Source organism: Nyctereutes procyonoides, unplaced genomic scaffold (assembly GCF_905146905.1).
Source record: "Nyctereutes procyonoides isolate TBG_1078 unplaced genomic scaffold, NYPRO_anot_genome, whole genome shotgun sequence".
NCBI classification, from domain to species: domain Eukaryota; kingdom Metazoa; phylum Chordata; class Mammalia; order Carnivora; family Canidae; genus Nyctereutes; species Nyctereutes procyonoides.
Genome location: NW_026575142.1, coordinates 37599323 through 37624172, shown reverse-complemented (window position 1 = coordinate 37624172; position 24850 = coordinate 37599323). Strand labels below are relative to the sequence as shown.

Here is a 24850-nt window from a genome sequence, read left to right as displayed (position 1 = left end):
CTAATCAAATAGGGTGTGCTTTGATTCACCTGTTTCACATGAGTAGCTGGTCCTCCTGGACTATGAGTTTCCGTTCTATTTCCTATATCTCAGGCATGTGGCTTCCTTCAAACACCAATCTATTCCTCCAGCTTCATCTGATGGGCTGCGGTGGGCTCTCTGCTGGATTTTGAACAACATGGTATCCAGGAATGTTGACTTACTCTTCTTTGCATCCACCACTAGTGCTCATCGTGAAGCCTGGCATTTAATAGACAATGATGTATATTTTCTGAATGTGTAAATAAATTAATGAATGAGAGAACAAATGGCCAACACTCAGTTATGCCAGTTCCTGGTGAAATGCTCTGCCATGCATTGGGATCCCCCCATAGGTACCCACTTGGTCTGCTTTTGGCTTTGCACCTGTTTTTTCCCCCAAAGCAGGCTGTCATAAGGGTCTTCTCATCTTCATCAGGATGCACTCCTGGCCTTCCCTCTGCTCCCTCAGTGGATGTTTCCAGGAGCCACCAAAATGATGTACCTTGGGGGTTGGCCCAGAGGGACACCAGCCCTGTAAACCTGAGAGCAAAGACCAGCTTCCCCTCCCCTATATTTTCTTATCACTTTGTCCCCATAAATAAATGGATGGATCAGTGAATGAATGAATGAATGAATGAAAAGAAGGAAAGCAGAAAGAAACAGGAAATGTGGAAGACAAAAAAATATTTCATTCAACAGATGTTTTTTAATCAACACTGAATATCAGTTGTTAAATGCACAATACCTAAAGAATATGGTATTTTCTATAATAAATGTTTTTAAAGATTTATTTATTTATTTTAGAGCATGAGTGGGAGGGGCAGGGGGAAAGGGAGAGAGAATCTCAAGCAGACTGCGCTGAGCACGGAGCTCACCATGAGGCTTAATCTCACAACCCTGAGATCATGAGGCAAAACCAAGAGTTGGACACTTAACTGAACCACCCAGGTGCCTCTACAATAAATTAATGTTTAGGATAACTAAGGATGAGTATAAACTTCCAAAGATTGCCCTTCTTTAATACTTTTTCTAGAAAAAAATATTACAAATGTCACTCTAACTAAAATAAGTAGAAATTAAAATAAGTGTAACGTTAGATGTTGCTTACTGTATTTAAGACTAAAAATATAAGAAAAGCTCATAATTTATCATTTCTGTGTGTTCCACCTGTAGTCTCTTATATATGACATTTTATAGATGCTATTTCTGACTCCAGCTTTATGAAAATTTGGAGTCATTAAAGGGAATTGGTTGGTTACCACAAAGGAAATGAAATATTTGAAAATATTTGACTATCTTATTTAGGAAATGTGGAATATTTGTTGATTTTCTGAAATGCAATAAACCTTGTACTTTACCTCCCAAATGAATGGGCAAGCAAAAATGAGTGTTTTCTATCTTAGGCAGACCATAGGTTTCTGGCATTTTTATATCATTTTACTCTACTATTTTAAAATCAAAGTAGATAAACAGGATCCTTAGGGGAAATAACTTTGCCACCCTTTATCCTCTACTCTGAAGAATATATACTTAGAACTCAATAAGTAATAAATAATATAACACACGCTGACCTTAGAAATTTTGATTTTTTTTTCAATATGTCTTTCTACACTCCGTGTTTTAGCTTGTGGGAAAGAGTCCTTGAATCGGCCCTGCCGCAGTTCTGTGATGCTTTCAGAGATTACGTGGATGTTACCGTAATGATTTGAAATGTCTTGGTCTCCCTCCCATGCTCTGTTTCAGGAACGGCTTTTGCTCTCTCTGCTGCCTGCTCACATAGCCATGGAAATGAAAGCTGAGATCATCCAGAGGCTTCAGGGCCCCAAAGCCGGCCAAATGGAAAACACAAACAACTTTCACAACCTGTATGTCAAGCGACACACCAACGTGAGGTATGCTGCTCTGTTCTCCGTTAGTGAGTCCGGGGAGCCATTTGCCAGCCTGGGGACATTTTTAACTGGGAGCTCCCATCCCACAAAATCATAGCTCCTCTGAGACTGTTAATATAGTCCCCACTCCACCTCCCTTCTGCTGCCTCTCAGGGCTGAGGATAAGAAAGCAGAATCTTCTTCACTTTCCTGGATGGTGGTATCCATCATGGCCCCACTTTCTATGGTGGACCTTCAGTCCCAAAGGAAAGAGAGGCAGTTAGTGGGGTGCTTATTCTGGGAGCACCATAGGCAGATATCATGGCATCCCTGGAGTACAGGCTCCTTGGCTTTGTAGTAAGATTGAAGGTAGGGCCAGTGGGCTCTTGATGCAAGAACTGATTCCTCCAGGGGACTTAGGAGGGCCAGGGCCTCATGAAGCTAGCACTTCCTGTCCATCAGGAATGATGGGTTTCTGGGGTTATGGCCAATCAGCAACCAATATCACAGGGGACTGGTGTACATCTTAATTAATTAATAGTGAAAGTTCTTGTTTTCCAACTCTGCCATAGTCCCATCTGCTTCCCAGGGAGCCATTCCTATAATCTCACTACTTGGCAGACTACCATGTTATCAGCATGGGATTGAGGTCCAGAAGGAGAACCACATGGGGCCTCCTTCTCCCTCAGCTCCAGAGAGGAGCTGTGCAGGCCCTCACTTCACATGCAGAAGAGCATTTCCTCCTAGGCTGCCTGTCTCCCAGCTATAGCAGAACTCGGCCCCTGCAGACTGTATGCCTGGTCCTTCACTGTTCTCCAAGCCCACCCAGTCTTCATAACACTTCTTTGGAGGGGTTTCCTTCCATCCTTTCAACTACATCACAGAAGTGCTTTTTATTCTTGCCAGGTTCCCTCGATAAGTAACTTGTGCATCTGGCCTCATTTGTTCCTCGATGTTATTACCCACTCTGTTCAGTAGTTCAGCAGCAACAATCACAAACACAGCTACAGTTTGTGGAACATTGACTACTTGGCTACTTGGCCTTTTACTCTCAAGCTGGGATCCTTAACAGTGCATGATCCTGGCATCCAGGCTGGTTTGCAAGTCCAGGGTTTTTGAAGTTTATTAGTAAGAAATAAATTTGACTACATTTTCTACTGTAATTTACATTGCTAAGACAATATCATTTTGACCCCAGATTTGAGGAAAGGTATGTGAGCTAGTGATGCATACGGTCCAAGCACGCACAGAGCTAAATATATAATGAGAAATGCAAATTGGGAAAGAAATAATAGAAAAAAAAAGCTATAAATCAGTGGGAACTAAAGAAGCAGGGGATAAATGAAGAATCACGGGTAAAAAAAATATTTTTTTTAAGTCCCTACCATTTGGGGGGTTAAAAAAAGGAAATGTATTTCAAGAGCATTTGCACCTGTTAAGGAGTAAAATTATTTAAAACACTGGCCTGCCTTCAGATTTTTAAGCGTTTTCCCCAAAGAAGGAAAGTAGAAACATTCTCCCAGTATCCAACAAGGTGTTATGCTAGAAATTGCCCCTTCCAGCCTTAGCTGTCTGAAAATTGGCAGTATCCCTCCTGTCTGAGGAAATAGTTTTAAGTACACATGGGATGTTTAACACATGTAAAGACAAATGCAGCTGTATCTAAACAAGATCCCCGAATATCTTTTGAGTATCTGTGAGATAATCCCCGGGGAAAAGAGCCCTATAAAAATGACCGATGAGACCTCCAGCCTCAGACAGCTGATGAAGGCTCCCCATGCTGTCTGCATTAACTTCTTTCTACGTGACAAAGTACCCCAAAACCTAGTGGCTTCAGACAACAGTAAACATTATCTCACAGCTTCTGTTTGTCCCAAGTTGAGAACAGTTTCACCTGGTGGTTCTGGCTTGTGGTCTTTGATGTGGATTCAGGCCTGGTATCTGGTGGGCTGCTGGGGGACCTGCCTCTGAGGCCGTTCCTCATGTGGCTTGCTGGAGGCCTTAGCTCATCATCACTGAGTCTGCTCACAGGTTTCTTGAGTGTCCTGACCACATGGAAGCTCACTTCCTAGGGCAAGGACTCCAAGACCGAGCCCGGTGGAAGATCTTTTATGATCTAGGCTTGGAAAGTTATTGCTGTAGTTCCTGCAGCAACCTCTTGATGACACAGGTCAACCCTATCCAGTGGAGGGTGGACACTACAAGAGAGTAGGTACCAGAAGGTGAGGACCTCTCTGGGGCCATCTTGGAAGCTGGCTACCACACTATTGAGGCAAAGGATTACAGACACAGCTTCAAGTACCTTCAAAGATTGTCTAGAATCTATTAGCTGTGTCAAATTAAATTTAAATTCACATAGTTGGAACACTAAAGTAACTTAAATACCAAAACTTAAAAAGTAAAATCATACACAAATCACATGGTGTACCAATTATTTTTGTAATAATAAGTATGAAAACATGACTTTTCATCCTGGGCAAGGTAGGCAATACCAAAGAAGCCAACATGGTAAATGGATATTGCAGAGAGTCCAGTCAATACCTGAGGGTTTTTGAAGGTCTTTTTTTCTTTTTATGAGAATTATTAGGTTTGTAGACAGTGAAGTTTCATTAACTTTTAGTTCTGCTTTGTCCATTTATTCAAAAAGATGTTTATTCTTTGTTAATAACATATATTAGCTCTTTTCTATCTGAGGGTGATAATAATGTGAAGAATAATGAGGAGGAGAGACATTTCTAGATGGCAGGGTAGCTGCTATTAGCTGCTTCTCGAATCTTCAGCATCTTCCTCTGAATCCTGCCACTAGGGCTGAAGCATTCACAAATCCTTCCCATCTTTGCAAATAAGCACACATCCCATAATCTAGCACCACCACCCCATTCAGAAACTGACCGTTTCTCCCTTTTATAGCCAAGATTCTAGAAAAGTTGTTCCTTACTCTCTGGTTTTCCTTGTGTTCTCTCCCTCCTCGAATCCTCACACTCTGCCATCTGCCTCCACCACATCACAGAACTCATTCTTGCTCAGTTTCCCACCAGCTATGTTGTTCCCATATCTGAGTATGACTTAGCCTTTGTGTCCTTATCTCTGACAGCTCGATATGGTTGGCCACTTGACCCTGCCTTCCCACACAAAGAATTTTCCCATGCTGTATACTCCATGACATCATATCCCATTTCTCTTCCTACCATCTCCTTTTCCATTTTCTCTTCCCTAAATCTAGCCTCTCTGTAAATGAGTGTTTTTAGGACTGTCTCCCAGCTCCTCTCTGTTCTTTCCATTTCTCATCCAGGACTTTAATTACCAACTGTGGGATACTAAGGTGCAGAACTCAGTTGGGTCACCTGGGGAGCTCTGTCGATTGAGTGTCCAACTCTTGATTTCAGCTCAAGTTACAATATCATGGGTCATGGGATGGAGCTCTGCATCAGGCTCTATGCTCTGGGGGGAGGCTGCTTGAGGATTCTCTCTCTCCTTCTCTCTCTGCCCCTACCCTGGCTCATGCTCTCTCCAAATTAATAAATCTTGAGAAAAAAAGATGTAGAACTCAACCATAGCTTTCCATACTTACTTACCTAGTGAATATCTTCCTCTTGGATGCTCCACTGACACCACCATCAAACTCAACCCAACCAGAGTTGAATGGGTCATCTTCCTCTACAAGCTTGTTTTGATTTGTTCAGAGCTGGGTTTGAGCCCCTTTCTCAACCAGAAACTGGGTCTTCATCCTTGAGGCCTCCCTCTCCTAGTCACACCATCCACCATAACTGATCACTAACCATACCTGGTTCATTCTTCTTCCTACGTTTCTCCCGTATCTGTCCAGTTCTGTCCGTTTCTCCTGACAATAGACCCTCCTCATGGCCCTCTTGGAGGAAAGGGCTATGGTTCTAACTGACCTGTGTGCTTCCAGATTGCTGTGGCTGGAGCGATCTCTCTGAAGTGGCTAATTAGAGTCTAGGTCGGGTACCTGTGCGATCCCAACGAGTACCAGGCTTCCTCTCCTATAACTCTTTGCACATTGCATCACAATTACCTGTTTACATTTTGAATCTCCTGGCTTCAGGTAACTTTTGGACCATTGTAAGACATTTATGGCCAGCCTGTCTTGGGGCGCCTTCACCCACTACAATGTTTGACCACAGGAAGAAGGAAGGAAATTCAACTGCCCATCCGCACATTCTCCTTCTCAATACTTCCTTGGATCAGATGCTCTTTCTCTGCATAAGCAGAGTTAATTTTTCCTCTTGGACCAGGCTCAGTGTCTGTGATCCTTGCTTATACAGGGTGCTATGGGGGGAGTAGGGAAAGTTTGATGGCACCATCTGAGCAGAATGGACAATGCAGAAGCCCCTGCAGCCGTGATTTTCTTGGACCAGAGAGTTCTCCTCCAGCTTTTGTCATCAGCAGAGGACTAAGTCTTCCCTCCAAGGTGAAGCCACAAGCCTTGTGTTTGGCACAGTGAATGGAGTGCAGCCAACAGCAGAGATCCAGCCTGAGATCAGACTGGCCAATGCCACGTTACTTTTTTATTATGGTAAAACATACGTAACATAACACGGTTTTAACAGTTTTTAATTGTACAGTGTAGTGACGTTAAACACCTTCACATTGTTCTGCAACCATCACCACCATCCATCTCCAGAACCTTTTCTTCATCCTGAAACTGGGGCTCTGTACCCATTCAGCAGCAGCTTCCCTCTGCCACCCAGTCTCTAGCACCCATCCCTCTAATTCCTGTCTCTATGGTCTGACTATTCTAGGTATCTCATGTAAGTGGAATCATACAGTCTTTGTCCTTTTGTGTCTGGCTTACTTCACTTAGTATCATGTGTCCAAGGTTCATCATATTGTATCATGTGTCAGAATTCCATTTCTTTTATTTATTTTTTTTAAAATTTTTTATTTATTTATGATAGAGAGAGAGAGAGAGAGAGAGAGAGGCAGAGACATAGGCAGAGGGAGAAGCAGGCTCCATGCACCTGGAGCCCGATGTGGGATTCGATCCCGGGTCTCCAGGATCACGCCCTGGGCCAAAGGCAGGTGCTAAACTGCTGCGCCACCCAGGGATCCCAATTCCATTTCTTTTAAAGACAGAATAACATTTCATGTATTCTGGGTATATCATATTTCTTTATTCATCTGTTAGTGTGATTTATTCCTACCTTCTGACTATTGTGAATAATGCTGCTGTAAACATGGTATACAAATATCAGTTCGAGTCCCTGCTTCCAGTTCTTTGGGGTATATTCCCAGGAGGGGACTTGGTGGGTCACGTGGTCATCCTGTTTCATCTGTTGAAGAACCACCATACATTTTGCTACAGTAGCTGCACCATCTTATATTCCCACCAGCAGTGGGGAAGGGTTCCAATTTCCCCACAGCCTTGACCATACTTCTTACTTCCTATTTTTTGGATACTGGCCATCCTGATGGGTGTGAGGTGGTAATTTTGTTTCAGGGTACAACTTAAACCATATTTGAATCTCCAACTGCCAGCAGGAATTTTAGGCCTCTTTGTGAGATCTTTATACAAATCATAAGCATGTCATTGTGTGGAAAAGTGGTAATGCACATCCTGAGGCTATGTTATCCTATCCTGACCTTTGAGGGTTAACTAAACACAGACACGACTCTGAGAAATCTGATACGTCTCACTAGCATGTACGTCCCTTGAAAGGAAGCTCTCCTGGACTCATCACCAGCTAACCCCCCTTCCCATGACACACAACACACACACTTATTATCACTGTGATTGGACTTTGCTGGTGTCCTTCCTTATTTGTTTAATGCATCACCCCCAACAACACTCTGAGCTCAAGGAAGATGCACCATGTCAGCTTCATCCTGGCAAGGAATAAATAATTCAAAACCTTTTTTTTTTTAAGATTTTATTTATTTATTCATGAGAGACATGGAGAGAGAGAGGCAGAGACACAGGCAGAGGGAGAAGCAGGCTCCACACAGGGAGCCCAACACAGGACTCGATCCCGGGTCTCCAGGATCATACCCTGGACCAAAGGCTGTGCTAAACTACTGAGCCACCCGGGCTGCCCACAAAACCTTTTGTTAAGTACTCTTTCTTTTAAGAAGATTGTTATTCTTTCTTTGAATAAGTGAAAGCAGAATTTGCTATTCTGACTTTGCTGCTTCTACTTTAGGAATTCTTATAATTTAAATGCATGTAGCAGTTCAAATAGATATCTGAATTGTGCCCATGTAATGAACTCTCTGGATGAATACCACATAAACCAAGCAGGGAGAAAGGGACTGGCCATGAGAGAATAAAGGTGATCAGTAAGAATGGACTAGAATGGATGAAGTGCATCATGTGACTTTTTCTTCTCCCACTTTAATTATAAAAACTTGGCATCAAAAAAAAATTTTAATGGAAAGTTTGGCACAATGTTTATGTTATTTCCTATCCAGGGAGGTGACATTTTTCTTGTAAAATATAGATATAAATGGAAAGGACTATATACTCTTTCAAGGGAAAAAAATACCATTACTTCTTAACAAATATGAAATTGCAAACACTTCTACCCTTGTTCTTACAGTATCCTGTATGCTGACATTGTTGGCTTCACCCGGCTGGCCAGTGACTGCTCCCCAGGAGAGCTGGTCCACATGCTGAACGAGCTGTTTGGAAAGTTTGATCAAATTGCAAAGGTACGACTGTTAGTGAGTCCCTTCTCTTTTGAGGATTTATAAAATGTTGACTAACTTTTTTTTTCTCTTGTCCCTTATCAATTATTTGCTTTTTCATAGAGTACCATTTAGGAATGGTGTTTATAGATTCATATGGTTTATTTGCCGTTGGGCTCTGATGAGTCTCATTTCTCCGGGATGAGAAATGTTGTAGCATACAATTAGCACATGTTTGCATCTATTTTTAAAATGTCTGCATATAGAGAACTCAGCACACATATAGTAAATACATTCAAGATGGTGAGTATAAGTTGTATATCCCTCTGTTTGGTGCTGTTCTAAGTTCCTCTTTTTTAGGCATTTTGATGTCAGGAGTTGGAAACATGATTGCCTCTCATCCACTCATAGCTATTCATGTATTCAGCAGCCTGAAAGAACTCCTAAATAGGATGCACATTTTCCACTTAAGCCCTTTATTTACTATCTCATTTATATCTATTGACCTTTGTGCCACTTGAACAGAAATGTCAGTTCCTTATTTCCCATTCATGTGCTCATGGATGGGAAATTTCATGGAGAGGAAATGGTGACAGGCAATCCAAAACTAGAACTTGCATATTTACTGGAACCATGAGGGTTCCTGGTGGGAATAGTGATAAAAAAATAGTTCCCTCCTTGCCAGCCCTTTACTTCCACCTCATAACGCATTACCAGTCAGCCTCATTCTTTCTGTGAATTATTTCCAGAAAAAAAAAACTAAATTATGCTTATTAAAGTGAATTATTTATATATGGAAGAGAGAGTTGGTCCCAAATTTAGTTCACTGCAAGATTCATCTCACTTTTAAACCATACAGAACATTCCAGGCAAGCCTCTTAAGAATAAATGTGGCTTTCTGATGTTCACAGGGTCACTCCTGGGTCAGGCTCCCTAGGAGGTGCCCTCTGCTGCCTGCCTGACCATGATGGATATCACTGGGGATTTTAAAAAAACAGTAAGAGGCTAGCACTGCTTTCTTCCTTTTACCAAACCAAAGGAAGAGGCTGAGCTTTTTGGCTGCTCATGTTTAGAAAAAGATTTAAAACTTAAATAATGCCTTAAAAGTTTGAATTAATAAAAAGTCACTTTTGTCACATTAGAAAGAAACATCCCAATCTTGGTGGGTGACAACATATCTCCAATGTTAAAATGGCATTCTCCCTTTGGGCATATCTCACTGTCTGAATATCCCATTTTTATAAAGGCACCAGGAATATTGGATTAGTGACCCAACCAACCCCTGTACGACCCCATCTTAACTAAGTCTGCTGTGAGATCAAGTTCACATGCACTAGGTGTTAGGACTTCAACATATGAATTTGGGGAAGACAAAATTCAGTGCTCATAACAGAAGTACTTGGTGTGTCCGTCTCTTCCTCTCTGGTGGTTATAACAAAGGAATGTCTAGGCAATATCAGCATATAGCCTAGGATGGCTTGGTGCATCCATTGTTGGTCACAGAGGGAGCATGTTTTGGGAATCACTTCATGCCTCCTGGTTAAATAACATGCATCATAAGCAAACAGCTCAGCCAATTGAATGAATTCTACATAAGGCACATAACTAAGCTAAGGAACTCAAAATCAGATCATTCACTTGTTTTTTAAAATCTTTTAAGCCTCTTTATTGAAGTATAATTGACATACAAAAAAACTGCATATTTGATATATAAAAGGTAATGAGCTTGAGGATAAGCATACACCTGTGAAACCATCACCACACTCTATACCATAAACATATCCACCACATACAGAAATGTCCTCTTTCCCTCTTTATTATTGATGATGATGTATTTAAAACACTTAACATAAGCTCTACCTTCTTTGCATGTTTTGAAGTATACAGTACAGTATTGTCAACGATAGACACAATGCTATACAGTGGATCTTCAAGACTTACTCATCTTACATAACTGAAGCTGTATGCCCTCTGACCCATAACCTCCATTTTTCCCTTCCCTCATGCCTGGCAACTACCAGTCTACTCTCTGATCTGTGACTTTGGCTATTCCAGATTCCTCATATAAGTGAGATCATGCACTCTCTTATTCAGGATCATGAGATATCCTGAATAAAGTCAGGCATATTTCACTTAGCAAACTGAGTTCAAATAGCACATTTAAAGGACTGTACACAATGATAAAGTAGGATTCATTTCTGGAATACAAGGTTGGTTCAACACAAGTTAATCAACATGATAGACCACATTAACAGAATGAAGGATAGAAATTACATGATTATTTCAGAAGATGCAGAGAAAGCATTTGACAAAATTTGACAAAATTAAACACCCTTTGGGAACATGACTAGGATGTCTACTCCCACCACTTCTGTTCAACTCAGTCCTTGAAGTAGCCAGAGCAATTAGGCAAGGTAAAGAAATAAAAGGCATCCAAATCATAAAAGAAGTAGAACTATCTTTGTTTGCAGATTACATGATCTTGTGTATAGAAAACCCTAAAATGTCCACAAAATCTGTTAGAACTAATAGAGGGTGCCTGGGTGGCTCAGTCAGTTGGACATCGACTCTTGATTTTGGCTCAGGTCATGATGTCATGGTCATGTGATTGAGCCCCATGTCTGGTTCTGCACTCAGCTGGGGATCTCCTTCTCTCCTTCTCCCTCTCCCACTGTCCTTCCCCCTGCTCACACACTCACTCTGTCTCTCAAATAAATAATTTTTTTAAATAACTAATAGATAAATTTAGTAAAGTTGTAGGATACAAAATCAGTGTACAAAAAACAGTTGTGTTTCTTTATGCTAATACTAAGTATCTGGGAAGGAAATCAAGAAAAGTTACATTAGCATCAGAAAGAATAAAATACTTAGGAATAAACCTAACCAAGTAGGTGAATTAGCTTATACACTGAAAACCACAAAACATGGATGACAGAAATCTAAAAAGACACAAATAAATAGACATCCCATGTTCGTGGGTTGGAAGAACTAATATTGCTAAAATGTCCATAATATCCAAAGCATCTACAGAGTCAGTGCAATTCCTATCAAAATCCCAGTGGTATCTCTTACAGAAACAGAAAAAACAATCTAAAATTCATAAAGAACCACAGGAGATCCCAAATAGCCAAAGCAATTGTAAGCAAGAAGAACAAAGCTGGAAGCATCACACTTCCTGATTTCAAAATGAGTTATGAAGCTACAGAATCAAAACAGTATGATACTGGCATTAAAAACAGACCTATAGACCAATGGAACAGAACTGAGAGTCCAGAAATAAACCCATGCACACATGTATAGGGTCAACTGATCTTTGATAAGTTTGCCAAGAATTCACTTTTGTTAATCTCAGTGTTTTCTAGATTCAAAATATCTATTTAACAAGTATGGGATGGAAGCCCTATTAATACATACTTGTTTGCCTTTTTATTACGATATTTTTAATCAGGAGTTACTAAGCGCATTGTCTACAGCATCATAGATAAGTATGAAAATATGCCCTAGCTTGTGCACTCTATATCAGGCAGGAAAAGAAGTAGGCAAAATCTTCAACAAACTTAACGCATACTTAAGAACAAGAAAATCTTATGTTCATTTTATTATTTCAGGTTTGTTCAGTATATACATAAGCCTGTGTTAGTGTTAAGAAGGAAAAGATCTGTGTTTGGCACATCTTTGGGGTTTTTTGCTTCTTTTTCTTTTGCCTTTTTCCCTTTCTTTTTTTCCTTACTGACGAGTCTATAAAGTAACTAGAAAAGTTAGAAATGCATGTAGGATTACTACATATAAATGAAGCTAATCTCAATATCATAATATAAAAACAACCCAGCCAAGAAAAATAATGAATCCCATTTCATATTAAAACAGTTTAACCGAAGGTCAGAATTAAGTTTTAAATTACTTGGCAATGTTGAATGGTAGCTTATTGTATTATAGAGATGTTTATCAGAAGTTACATTCTGCAGGTAAGAATCTCCTTCAGCTTTAAAATAAATGAAAAAAAAATATGAGCATAGTAGGGATTGGCATACAGTTCTAATTCCAGTTGAGTTCTAGTCATCATTCACTGTCCTGGAAGATTCTGCTCTGCGTGGAATATTTCATTTTGCCACCAGTGTTTGGGATGTTTGGGCTGGAGAGAATGACCCTGTCGTTGTACCCCTCTGCTACTGTTAAGAGTAAATCATTCCAGAACATTCTCTCTGCTTTCCTTTCCTTCCCCCTTTCCTTATTATTCCTGCTTCGGCAAAGGAGCATGTAGGTGAGGGTGGCCCATCCTTGTTGGATCATGAAGGGAAACACAACCAGTGCTCATTTCTGTCCCCACAAGCCCTGGTTATTGTGATGGTATCAGTAGAACATGCCTTTGATGATATTCGGAAAATCTAAACCTTTGTGAGCGCAACTGAATGCTGTGATTTCTTCTTCCAGGAGAATGAATGCATGAGAATAAAAATTTTGGGAGACTGCTACTATTGTGTATCCGGACTCCCTATATCTCTCCCAAACCATGCCAAGAACTGTGTGAAAATGGGGCTGGACATGTGTGAAGCCATAAAGTAAGTGTGATGCTTAGTAGGATCCTTTTTAACTCTTTTAAGAATCTTGAGTTATAATTGTCACTCACAACTATTCCTGTTTTTCTGTCTACTGGGATTAAAAGCATTATTGTGCCTTTGAATGTAAGTGTGCAGAGACCCAACTATTGGCGTGTGAGTAACTCAGTCCAAAGTAACACTTCTGTAAGTGTTTTGTATTGTTGTTGTTAACCTTAGATCACAGCAAAACCAAGGTAGAAATCTATGGGCAAGTAGAGTTTGGGTTGTTTTTTTCATTTAAATATCTTCTCCGATCTTAAGGAAAATGTCTGTGCTCTTATCATCTGACAAACAATTTCCTTTTTTAAAGTTCTTACTTAAATTCCAATTAGTTAACATACAGTGTATTAGTTTCAGCTGTACAATTTAGTGATTCAACACTCCATACAGACCATCTTAGACAAACAACATGGCTACACTCAAGTTGTCAGAAAGAAGGTAGTTTTTGCCACCAGACTCCAAAATTACTGCATCTAGTCAAAAAATGCTCAGCTCTGTAAGTTTAGATTCAGTTTATATACATAGAGTATGTTTTCTGTGTTGTATCTATGGTTTCTTTCATCATAATTCTGGAGATTTACTTATGTAGAATAATGTTACAGTTGACAAGTGCCAGATAAAAGTGTAAGGTACAAAATTATTTTTTGTTACTGGTGCCATAACATACTTCTTTAGTGATGCCTTTGGTAGAAGCCAGAATATTCTTATAAATGGTAAAAGCTCTTGTTTGTTGGTTATGTGATTGAAAGATTTGAGTTTATTGGGTTTTTTGATGGCTTGTTTTAGTCACATGATTTTACACTATCTACATTTTTGGTCTAAGCAGGAGGGGGAATTATGTGGCTGATGCTCTATTTCCTGGTCTCAGGTTTACAGTAAATGGGGCTTTCAGTGGGAAAGCAACAAGTCAGGCTGTCACATGTTTAGCCACCATGTATGTTAGTTACATGATGACGTGAACTGAACAGGCTGATGGGTGGCTTTCTCAGTGCTATCTGGGGATGAACGGTGAAACCCACATTGCCTCCAGTAAGTATGGGAGATCCCTGTGGTCCACATCCTCTAGTGTCCACAGACCACTGTGGACAAGTCAGCATTGGGAGGCAAATGAATTAGGTGGATTTGAAGAAAGAATAGAGATGGGAGGATTTGCAGTATGGCCTCTGCATCTCACACAATATACATTGTGTGGGAATAATCTGATCCCTCCTGCTTCTTCCTCAAAGTAAATCTCATTTGTCTTCTCTGACATGAAAATTAGTTTTACCTTTTATCAAAAGTAATTAACTGTTTCCGTTTCTGGATCTAGAAAGGGGAAGTGAATCTAATCAGTAAAACTAATAGGTTTTCTCAAATTTATCACCTGCCCCTGGAGGCAGTCTTGGTGTGGGTTTCCAACACGGGGTGAAATATTCTAGTAGGAGAAGGGATTTTTTTTAATGTATTTATTACATGCTTCAATAATATGTTGGATTACTAAAGTTTGGTTTCTGATTTTGCATCAACCATTTCCCAGTTCCATCAGCTTGTGTTACTCCACCATGTTGAAGAGCTTTTAGAAGAAATTTATGTACATTCTGCCCACTGGCATGTCACCAGCTCATCAGTAGTATTTTTGAGTAATTTTTTTTTATTGTGACAAAATATACATAAATACTGTTCCTTAACATTTTTACATGTGCAATTCAGTGACATCGATTAGATTTAAAATGTGGGCAACCTCCACCATTGTCTACTACTAGGATCTTGTCATCATTCCAGACAGAAACTTTATACCCATATAAGGAATAACTCCCCATTCCACTCTCTTCCAGCCCCTGGCAGCCCTTTTTTTTAACCTTCTGTCTCTGAGAATTTGCCTTTTCTAGATACTTCATATGCGTTGGCATCACACAATATTCATTGGCTAATGTTTGGCTTATTTCACATAGTATAATGTTTTCAAGGTTCATCCACCTTGTAGAATGCATCAGTGCTTCATTCCTTTTAATGGGGGAGTGATGTTCCATTGTATGTATATACCACATTTTATTTATCCGTCCATGATGGATACATAAGTAATAGCTCATGCATCCAGAATCTCAGTTAACAGTAGAAGATTTGAGGAAACTTTCTAGAACTCTTGCTTATAACTAAGCTTAAGCTTCAAATCAGGCAATGGTTGTGTGTCTCTCTGCTCTGCCACTCAGTGACCAAGGACTTCCACAGTCTCTCTATTATATATCAAACTGTTCAGATCATATGCATTTGACAAAGTGATTAGTAATAGTGGTTTTGTTGCATTTCTAGTAAAAGGCAGGTAAAGAGAGGGTAAAGAGAGGGCATCTCAGCAAATGTCAAGAATTCTTTGTTCTTCTAACATACAAGGGCAAGCACTTCCATTTCCATTTATTGAACCATAAGATGAAGATGAATACAAGAATTCTAATTTTTAAGGTGGTGGAGAGAAAGAGTCCACTTGGACTTGGAATTTCACCTGACTGTCTCAGGTTTTTCGTAGAAACCAGCAATGTAGGTCTGGGAACATTTGCCTGTATTTTTCCTCTGGGTTTGGACCTCCACATGTGTTCAGCACCTCATTCTCTATTAGCTAAAGCACCACTGAAGCACGTCAGCTGCGGTTTGGATTATCCTCAGTGCTTAGAGAGATTTTTTTTTCCCTGTCATGAAAATGTAAACTGTTCTTAATCCAGGAACTAATGTGCAGATCCCTGGCTTTGTAAGTGATTAAGGATCCTCTTAAACTAAAATGAATGTCTTCTATTGTCACAAGCTTTAAGCAACTATTTTGATATTTTTCTGTAGATCACACAGGTTGCATCCAAATGCATTAAAACTTTTGGTCTGTCAACTCATTTGAACCTTTGATCACCTCATTTTTCTAAAAAAGACACAAAGGACATGGAGATGGTTTTAAAGAGGGCATTTTGCTAAGAGAAAAAAGTCAGTCAGAAAGACAAATACCATATGATTTCACTCATGTGAAATTTAGGATACAAAATAAATGAACATAGGGGAAGGAAAGGGAAAATAAAATAAGTTGAAAACAGAGAGGGAGACAAACCATTAGAGAATCTTAACTCTAGGAAACAAACTGAGGTTGCTGGAGGAGGGGATGTGATGGGATTGGGCAACTGGGTGACAGGCATGAAGGAGAGTACGTGATGTGATGAGCACTGGGTGTTATATACAACTGGTTGAGTCACTAAATTCTACCTCTGAAACTAATAATATAGTATATGTTAATTAAGTTGAATTTAAATAAAACAATTTTTTAAAAAGCCAAATCATTGACCAGTCAGTTCTGTCACAAATGACCAACTGTAGAGTATGTCATCCACCCTTTTATTCGCTCTTGACTTGCTGTTGGCCATATCTGGTCAACAGAAATGTCATTGGCTGGAACTGTTCTCTCTCAATAACAGGAAATCTTAAGAACAACGACAGGTTCTATGGCAAATTTTTCAGGATCATTGTCTCCCAACGACAGATACACAGTAAAATCCTTCAGAAATGACCTGTATCAATTAGTAAACTTATGCCAAGTTGTCTGTGTTGTACCAGACCCTGAACCCCCTGATGGATCTGCAAACCATTTGGACCAGGTGTGTCTTCACAGGGTTGACAGAGCAGATGTGAACACAAGCAGGGAGTGCTGACTGCACTCAGAGAGACTGGAGCATAGAGGGGTGGGTGGTGCCCACATCAGTCTAGAAGGAGACTAGAAAGCCTCCCCAGACGAGGTCATGCCTAAGCTGCTGATGGAAAAAACAGTGCCAGCTAGCCACGTGATGCCTGTGCCCTGTCAGGGAGGGGAGGCTCAGGGAAGTGAGGAAGAGAGAGAGAAACCATTTTGACCAAAGGCCCAGAGTTAAGGACCATATGGTGCCCAGGCAGCCATAAGGACCCATTGCTGATAGAGGATGGAGTGACAGGGGGCAGCTCTCCAGCGTCATGTTGAGACTCTGACCCATCCTGTGGACAGGAGTGAAGCATTTGGATGACTTGCATGGGACCAGATAGGTGATCTTTTTTGTGAAAAAACAGAACAGGAAGATAGGGAAGGAGGAAGGGATGGGAAGGAAGAAAGGAGGAGAGAAGGAGGAAACAGCATTTTAGATTCTTTTCTCAGGAAGTCATTATTTTTTGTGGATCCATTTCTTCTTATGACGTCTCATCACTTTTCACATGCTCAAACGATGTCATTGTATCATTGAAGCATGACATCCATGCTGATGGCATTTTGAGATTCTTATTTACTGCAGCCCACACCTGGTAGCGTCCTCTGCTGGGTCACAATCATTGTCATCACTTCCCTCCACATTTGCTCTGGGATAATTCTCTCCATGTACCTCGGGACACCTCCCTGTATACTTCTTTGGTAGTAATATTTAACAGGTAAATACATTTAGTTGGCATAAATTAATAAGCTTTTCCATTTTCCATTAAAGGAAGTTCTTCATTTGTCTTCATTTGTCTCTAAATGACTTACTGATAGGATCCTCAAGTATTTTTAAATGATATTTTTAATTTGTTTCTTTTTAATGATACCTTACACGTTTTTAAAAGTCTTGGAAGAGTTTTGTTGTTTTTGTTAAAGATTGTGCACGACTGAAATGCTTTAAACTCATGGTTAGGTTTTTTACAAAATTCCTATTCAGGCTGAAGTCATTATTAGGCTCACAAATAAGCTGTATTGTCTCTTATCAGCAGAAAATATTCACTGGGGACATCCATTATGTAAGTGGTAGTATCATATGTGGCATCTCAGACCATTTCTGACAGTACAGGGCAATGTCACATGATTCTAGTGTGAAAATTTGGAGCAGGTGTCAGCATGTGACAGGTGCCTGATACTTGTATTTGTTGAAAAAGTCAAAGCTACAGCTGAAAGGCTGCATCAGCACCAGCAGCCTGGCCTCTCATGTGGCTGTCATAGCCAGGGGAGTGGAGCCTGGGGACAACCAAAAAGTAAAGGCCTTTCCCTTGGCTCAGAGCAGCAATCTTGTGCCACAGGAGGAAGTCATGGCTATGTTTCCCACAGCCTGAGCAATTCTGAATAGAACAGTGCCCTGAAAACTGGCCAAGAGTCAAAGGAATGAGGGTGTTCCAGATGGTGATGGTACTTTCCTTCTCTGCAGGAAGGTGAGGGATGCGACTGGTGTGGATATTAACATGCGCGTGGGAGTGCATTCCGGGAACGTCCTTTGCGGGGTGATCGGCCTGCAGAAGTGGCAGTACGACGTGTGGTCACATGACGTGACCCTGGCCAATCACATGGAGGCTGGAGGGGTCCCTGGGTAAGGACAGTCTGGATTTCTGTCTTCAAGCTGTGGACATGGTTAGAGAGGACAGGGGAGCAGATTAGTAACTGACTGCAGAGTGTCTGGTGGTTTCTCTTGCCTCTTGGTGTCATGTGATTCCTGCCCACTGGCCTCTTACATAAATTAGATAAACACAAACTCTTCAAGGCTCAATTCCACCACCCCACCCTGAGGTCAAAGATGGTGGATATCAGAACCTGAATTACTTTTTATTTATTTGCAAATGTATGCATAGTGACCTAAGTGAAAGATGTTTTATAACGCTGGGCAGATGTGGCATTTCTCTGTTCCTGGTGACTTCTGGAGCCAGTACTATTGAATGAGTGAACTGTAACATTTGCCTCCACTTAGAGGAGCGTAGTTCAGACGAGACAATTTTGATGCAAGTGCTATAATCTGCAGAAGTGTGGAAGCAAACACTGAGAGAGAAAATCCATACTTTCATACAGATCGGCAGATCCCATAAAATGCCATTGGCATGTGTTTCAAAAAATATGCTGATACACAAAACTTCCATATGATCCAGTTTTATTTGCTGTAATCCACCATGCCCACCCTGCAGAGAAGCTCTAAATGTCCGTATCTTGTGACCTCTGTGAGCATCTTTCTAAAGTCCTGTGTAATAAAATATAAATCTGTGTTACATTCCATTTTACCAAGAACATAGAGCCTTTCCTTCATTTGGGGGAGAGGAAATTATTTCTGAAATCATAAATAAATAGAAAAATCTTCATGTTTTTCCTTACCTGTCTTGATTGTGGTTTTAAAATGGAATTTCAGACGTGTTCACATTTCTTCTGTCACCCTGGAACACTTGAACGGTGCTTATAAAGTGGAGGAAGGAGACGGTGACATCAGAGACCCGTATTTAAAGCAGCACCTGGTGAAGACCTACTTTGTAATCAACCCCAAGGTCAGTACTGTAAGGAGCCTATAATTAACCTGCGACTTCTGTGATTGAGATGGAAAGGGGCAAGTTAGTGATACAGATAAGCATTTTTAGTCAAGAATCAATCTAATGCTTTGCTAGTCTTTGCCTCTAATTATTTTAAGTGCACATGGCAGTTTGATTATGGACCACGTTTTGTAATAATAAATTCAAATACTTATTAAAGAAACAGTTGAAATGAATTGCTTGCTTCTGTGATAAGGTCACTGCCAGTATGAGGGGATGTAAGTGTTAGACCACGATGCTTCTGGAAGTCTCCCCATGTGCCCACCCTGGCGGTTGGAAAATTGCATAAAGACATGCTCAGGGGGAACCTGGTGGCTCAGTGGTTGAGCATCTGCCATTGGCTCAGGTCGTGATCCCGGAGTCCTGGGATCGAGTCCCACATGGGGCTCCCCCAAGGGAGCCTGCTCCTGCTTCTCCCTCTGCCTGTGTCTCTGCCTCTTTCTGTGTCTCTCATGAATAAATAAATAAATAATCTTTAAAGAACAGTTTGTTTAGAGAACACCTGGACACAGATTCATAAAATCATTTAACATCAGAAAACCATCCCAATCTCTAACAACTGTCACTTTAGGAAACCAGTCACCAAGAAAAAGTTGAATCAGAGCAGCCTATCTTGTTTAAGAATTTACTTTGTAAAAATACCTGCTAAAATCACGATTATTTTTTCCTAAGTGTAAATTACTAGTATCTTTTGCTGTCTGGACAGAAATCACCCAGCTCAAAGAGCTTGTAACACTGGAAACCAGTCGCCCTGAAGGAGTGAAGTCAGAAGCCGTGGAGAGTGAGGGGGTGACATGGGAGGAATCTTACAGTGGGGGCAAGGGAGCGGGAAGGAGGAGGTTGACCCCTTGGCTAGGCCAGGTGTCATGCTCTGCTTCTCACCCCCAGGGAGAACGAAGGAGTCCTCACCTCTTCAGACCTCGCCACACCCTCGATGGAGCCAAGATGAGGGCTTCCGTTCGCATGACCCGGTACCTGGAGTCCTGGGGAGCGGCCAAGCCCTTTGCACACCTGCATCATCGAGACAGCATGACCACAGAGAATGGCAAGATCAGCACGACGGTATGCTCTCCCCATGCTCAGAACGCCGGTCCCTAACACAGAGGGCTTGGGCTGCTTCTGCCAAAGTAACTTTGGTCTGTGATGAAGCAGGCTTACCCCTTCTCCTCCGGGAGGCCCCTTACCAACAGCTCCCAGGGTGTGAGTGAGGGCTGGGCTCACTTTGCTAAGGGTTTGAATCAAGGCAATTCTGCAGTAAAACTTTATAACCCGGGACCATTTTATTTACCTGTTACTTCATTTACTTATTAGCAGCAGTTGAACTTTTTTTTTTTTTTTTTTTTGTCGTGGCATTTTGTTTGTTTGCTCTCATAAAGCAGAAAGATTGGGCATCTTAACCAAAGAACAGATGAAGGCGTGATGCCCTTGCAGATTAAATCGCAGCATCTAGACTGTCTTCTCATCTTGGGAGTGTTCAAGCCATGTCCAGGGCAGTGAACGTTCTGCTATTGTTGGAACTCCCTGCTGACATCCCTCCAGCTCCCAACAGCTCATCAAGTGCCAAAGCTCCTTACGACAGGGACACTTTCACTAAGATGGCTGAAATGCAGATAGAAAATAGCAAAGACCCACAGGGGACTAGGAAAGTAACTACAGCGAAGCACTTAGAATAATCCCAGTAGCATCGTTAGAGTTTTAAAACCATCTCTGAGTAAAATTTCATGTATAATGGTGGTAATTGTACCAGGGATTCAGTTGAGTTGAAAAAGACAGTGGAATGTTACGTAGCCCCCATCGGCTGATGAGAAGAGGCCCATCAGCTTGTCGGGTGAAAGCCAACTCTTCAATCTTGCTGTGCCTCCGGCCTCCCCACAGCCCACATTCTTGTTTGGGCTTCATTATGTCTCTCCTCTCAACTTCCCTGGTGGTTTTTTCCCAATGAAAAAGTAAATGTGAGCTGTCAGGGGACCGTATCCGTTGGTCCACCAGGGAGTCAGCCTGCCAGCAGAGGTCCGAGAACAGTGTGCTGCATCTTGGGAAGAGAGAGACCATAAGTAGCAAATGAGTAAACAAACAGGCTCATTTCTGCTTCTGAGGTTGATGACGAAGACAACATGGAGGTGTCCCTGGGGAGGGAGTGGCTGCTCTGGGTGGGTGAGCTGGGGGTCTCAGGGAGGAGAGCAGGACAGTGGGGAGGAGGTAGCAGCGAATACACTCACTGGCCCCAACATGGAAATGAGTCGATGTCTTCAGTGGGGGTGACAGAGAGGAGGCTGGTGTGGCTGCAGTGTCATCAGCAGTAAGGACTCTGAGTTTATCAAGGGATGAGATGCGCTGAGCTAATAGTGCAATCCACTCTACATATAACAAGAAGTCATCAGAGGATCGGAATTGAGGAAAGGCCATGGCATGATTAATGCTTTGGAATGATGGAGCAAGAGTGCACGGCTCCAGAGGAGATTGATGCCCTGTTATGCTCAGATTATAGTAGAAAAATGAGTGAGGAGCAAACCCAGGGCTCATGTGAACTTAGGGCAAATAAGACTTGGCAATAGACAACTACGCTCAAAAAGGAGGATCAAAGATCATCCATACCACACTTCTTTGGCTGCACAGCTGGAAGAATGATGAATAGCTGAAATGACAGATTCTTGGGTGGAAACAGGTGATGCAAGATGGAAAAGTGAACACTGCTGATGGGCATCTTCCAGACACTGTGCCGTTTAGACACCTCCACGCGGCTCTGCCCCCAGTTGGATGCGTAAGCCTGGAACTCAGGAGAACTCTGAGCTGAGATTGGAAGAAGAGTTTTCCAGTTTTAGGTGATATCCAAAGCCATGGAACCAGATGAAATCATCAAGAGGAGATCCAAGGAGGCAGACCTGAGGCTTCTGGGGCCTCCCAGCATTTGGGGCTGTTTGAGGGAAGCATCCTAGGATGGGAGTTTCCATTGTCAGTGAAAGTCAATGTTTCTATCACTTGTACAAAAAATGATAATAATTTGGATGATTTTGCTTCAACACTGCATTTGTTACTAGAGCCCATGGCTGATAACTCTATGCCTAGCTGAGATTTATTATGTACCAGTGTTTGGTTGGTTGGCTTTCAAGAAAGAAAAATTGTCTATAAATATGAGAATGTGATCTTATATGTTGTTTCTTTTGTGGTTTCAGATACTGTTTCCAGGTGCATTATTGATGTCATTGTGGTTGTTGTTTCCTATTAGTCTTTAGGGCACTTGGTTGGTTCAGTCGGTTAAGCCTTTGACTGTTGATCTCAGGGTCAATCTTGAGTTCAAGCTCCACGTTGGGCTCCATGCTGGGTGTGGAGCCTACTTAAAAAATATTGAGTCTTATCAGTCTTTATTGTCCCAAAACTTAAGAAGGACTGCCCCCCCTGTTGCCTGAGCATGGGTCCCGGGAGAGATTTCATTCTGACTTTAATCTGTGGGCATGTGTTAGTGACGATGCCTCCCTCAGGAGAGAATCAGAACTGTCTAGTGCTTCTGGCTTCAGGGAATTGTGTCTAAAAATTGGAAGATCTCTTGAACAAACTCAACTTTCTTAATCAGCTGGTCTCACAGTTTCAGGTGCAGAGCCGAGGGATTGCCTTAGCAACAGTCTAGAATGTCTTAAGAAAATCCAAGGCTTTGTTTAGTACAGGAAGCCCATACAACTGTTGGCTGTGTCCCTTACTCACTCTGAGAAACACCCCGGCATCATTCTTATTAATACATTCCAAGGTCAAACGGTGTCATTGCCAAAAGTGATTTCTTTTCCTTAATCCCCTATGCAGAACTCCACTGACTCTTGATTCAGCGTTGATAGAGCTGGTGAATAATGCATTATTTTACTTTATGTAATACGTGCCTGCTTCAGCAGCACATATACTTTATGAAATAAGACTTGGAGTCTAGTTATTTTTTAAAAAATAGCCTTCCTTTTCCCTAAGCTAAATACATTTCCTAATCTAATGCTGGAGATAAAGCTGCAAAGTTTCTTTGGAGCCACTTAGAGAAGCTTTGTTTCAACTTTAATTTCTGCCACAGATGTATAAAAGTGGATCTTCTGGTTGTTTTTTAAAGTCTGTTGAACATTTGGCAGCGTGTCCCCCACTGATAAACCCTGACCAGTGTCTCTCTCTAAGTTCCTTTACAGAAACTACCAGCACTCATATGTTGGTTTCCTCTTTTTGATCAATGAGTTGTGATTTTACATACTTAATTGAGGGTGCCAGTTTCTTAACAGCCCAGTTCAGGGATAATGCCTGGCTACAGATTCAGTGGGGATATTTGTGTTTATTTTTATTTTTTAAATTTAAAAAAATATATATTTTATTTATTTATTCATGAGAGACACAGAGAGAGGCAAAGACACAGGGAGAGGGAGAAGAAGGCTCCACACAGGGAGCCCGATGCAGGACTCGATTCTGGGACTCCAGGATCATGCCCTGGGCTGAAGGCAGATGCTCAACCACTGAGCCACCCAGGTGTCCTGATATTTGTGTTTAAAAGCATTTTTTAGTATGTGAAGCCAGACTACGTTTTCATAGGATTGTAAAATGTCTACAATACCTAACAGTTACCTGCAAGGCCCTTATCTGAAGTCATATCTGCAAATATCAGGATGTCAATTTTAAAGCTCCAGACAACAACCCTGATATTTCCAACATCCAGACTTTATAGATGACACCAACATTCTAAGTATAAACTGAGATTTTCACCTTTTTCACATTTATAATTAAGCTCCTCTTCTCCATGGGGTACTTGTTACCTAAATGATGCTTTCCATGATAAAAGAAAAAAACAATGTTATGCATGATCATCATTGCAACATTGTCCTTTAAAGTTTGTGGTTAGAAACTAATAACCTTTTTTGTTTTTGTTTTTTTAAATAGGATGTGCCAATGGGTCAGCATAATTTCCAAAATCGTACCTTAAGGTATGGTATTTGTTGTACTTTCTGATTTTTAAAGGCTTGGGTTTCTTTAGAATTTATTTCTGAAAGTGATTATCATCAATTAGAGTAACAACTTTGGAAGGCCATTTCTTCTAAAAAGAGCAGCTGCTTGTGAAAAGCCCAATTAGATTGTTTTCAGCTTCTAAAAATATAATTATTAGTGTCATGTTATCAGGTTTAAAAGAGAGAAAAGGAAAACAGCACCTGGCAAACACATTTGAACTTTAAATTGTTTTTCCTAAAAATGACTCTTCTTAACATTAATATCTAGTAAAAAAAAATTTGAATTTTCTTAAAATGGGTACGTTGCTTAAAATTACATACTGTGTATGTGTTGAATCCTAGAGATAAAAGCCAAATAAGTCTGGCCTTTCTATAGTGAAAAGAAGGCCTGCCAATTGCTCAAAATAAGATAAAAGCTTCAGACGCTGTCCACAGCCCCCTGTCACCATCGACCACAGAATGACAGGCAGTAAACCTT

General features: G+C 41.1%; 1 protein-coding gene across 1 annotated transcript in view; it reads left to right on the top strand.

Moving 5' to 3' along the window:
- ADCY2 (adenylate cyclase 2) overlaps positions 1–24850 on the top strand; it is a 385343-nt gene that overhangs the window by 260776 nt on the left and 99717 nt on the right. The window contains exons 5-11 of the mRNA XM_055308552.1: positions 1765–1913; positions 8447–8558; positions 12966–13093; positions 18274–18432; positions 19237–19369; positions 20300–20473; positions 24308–24351. Coding sequence (XP_055164527.1) covers positions 1765–1913; positions 8447–8558; positions 12966–13093; positions 18274–18432; positions 19237–19369; positions 20300–20473; positions 24308–24351 — 899 coding nt within the window. The remainder of the gene's footprint in view (positions 1–1764; positions 1914–8446; positions 8559–12965; positions 13094–18273; positions 18433–19236; positions 19370–20299; positions 20474–24307; positions 24352–24850) is intronic.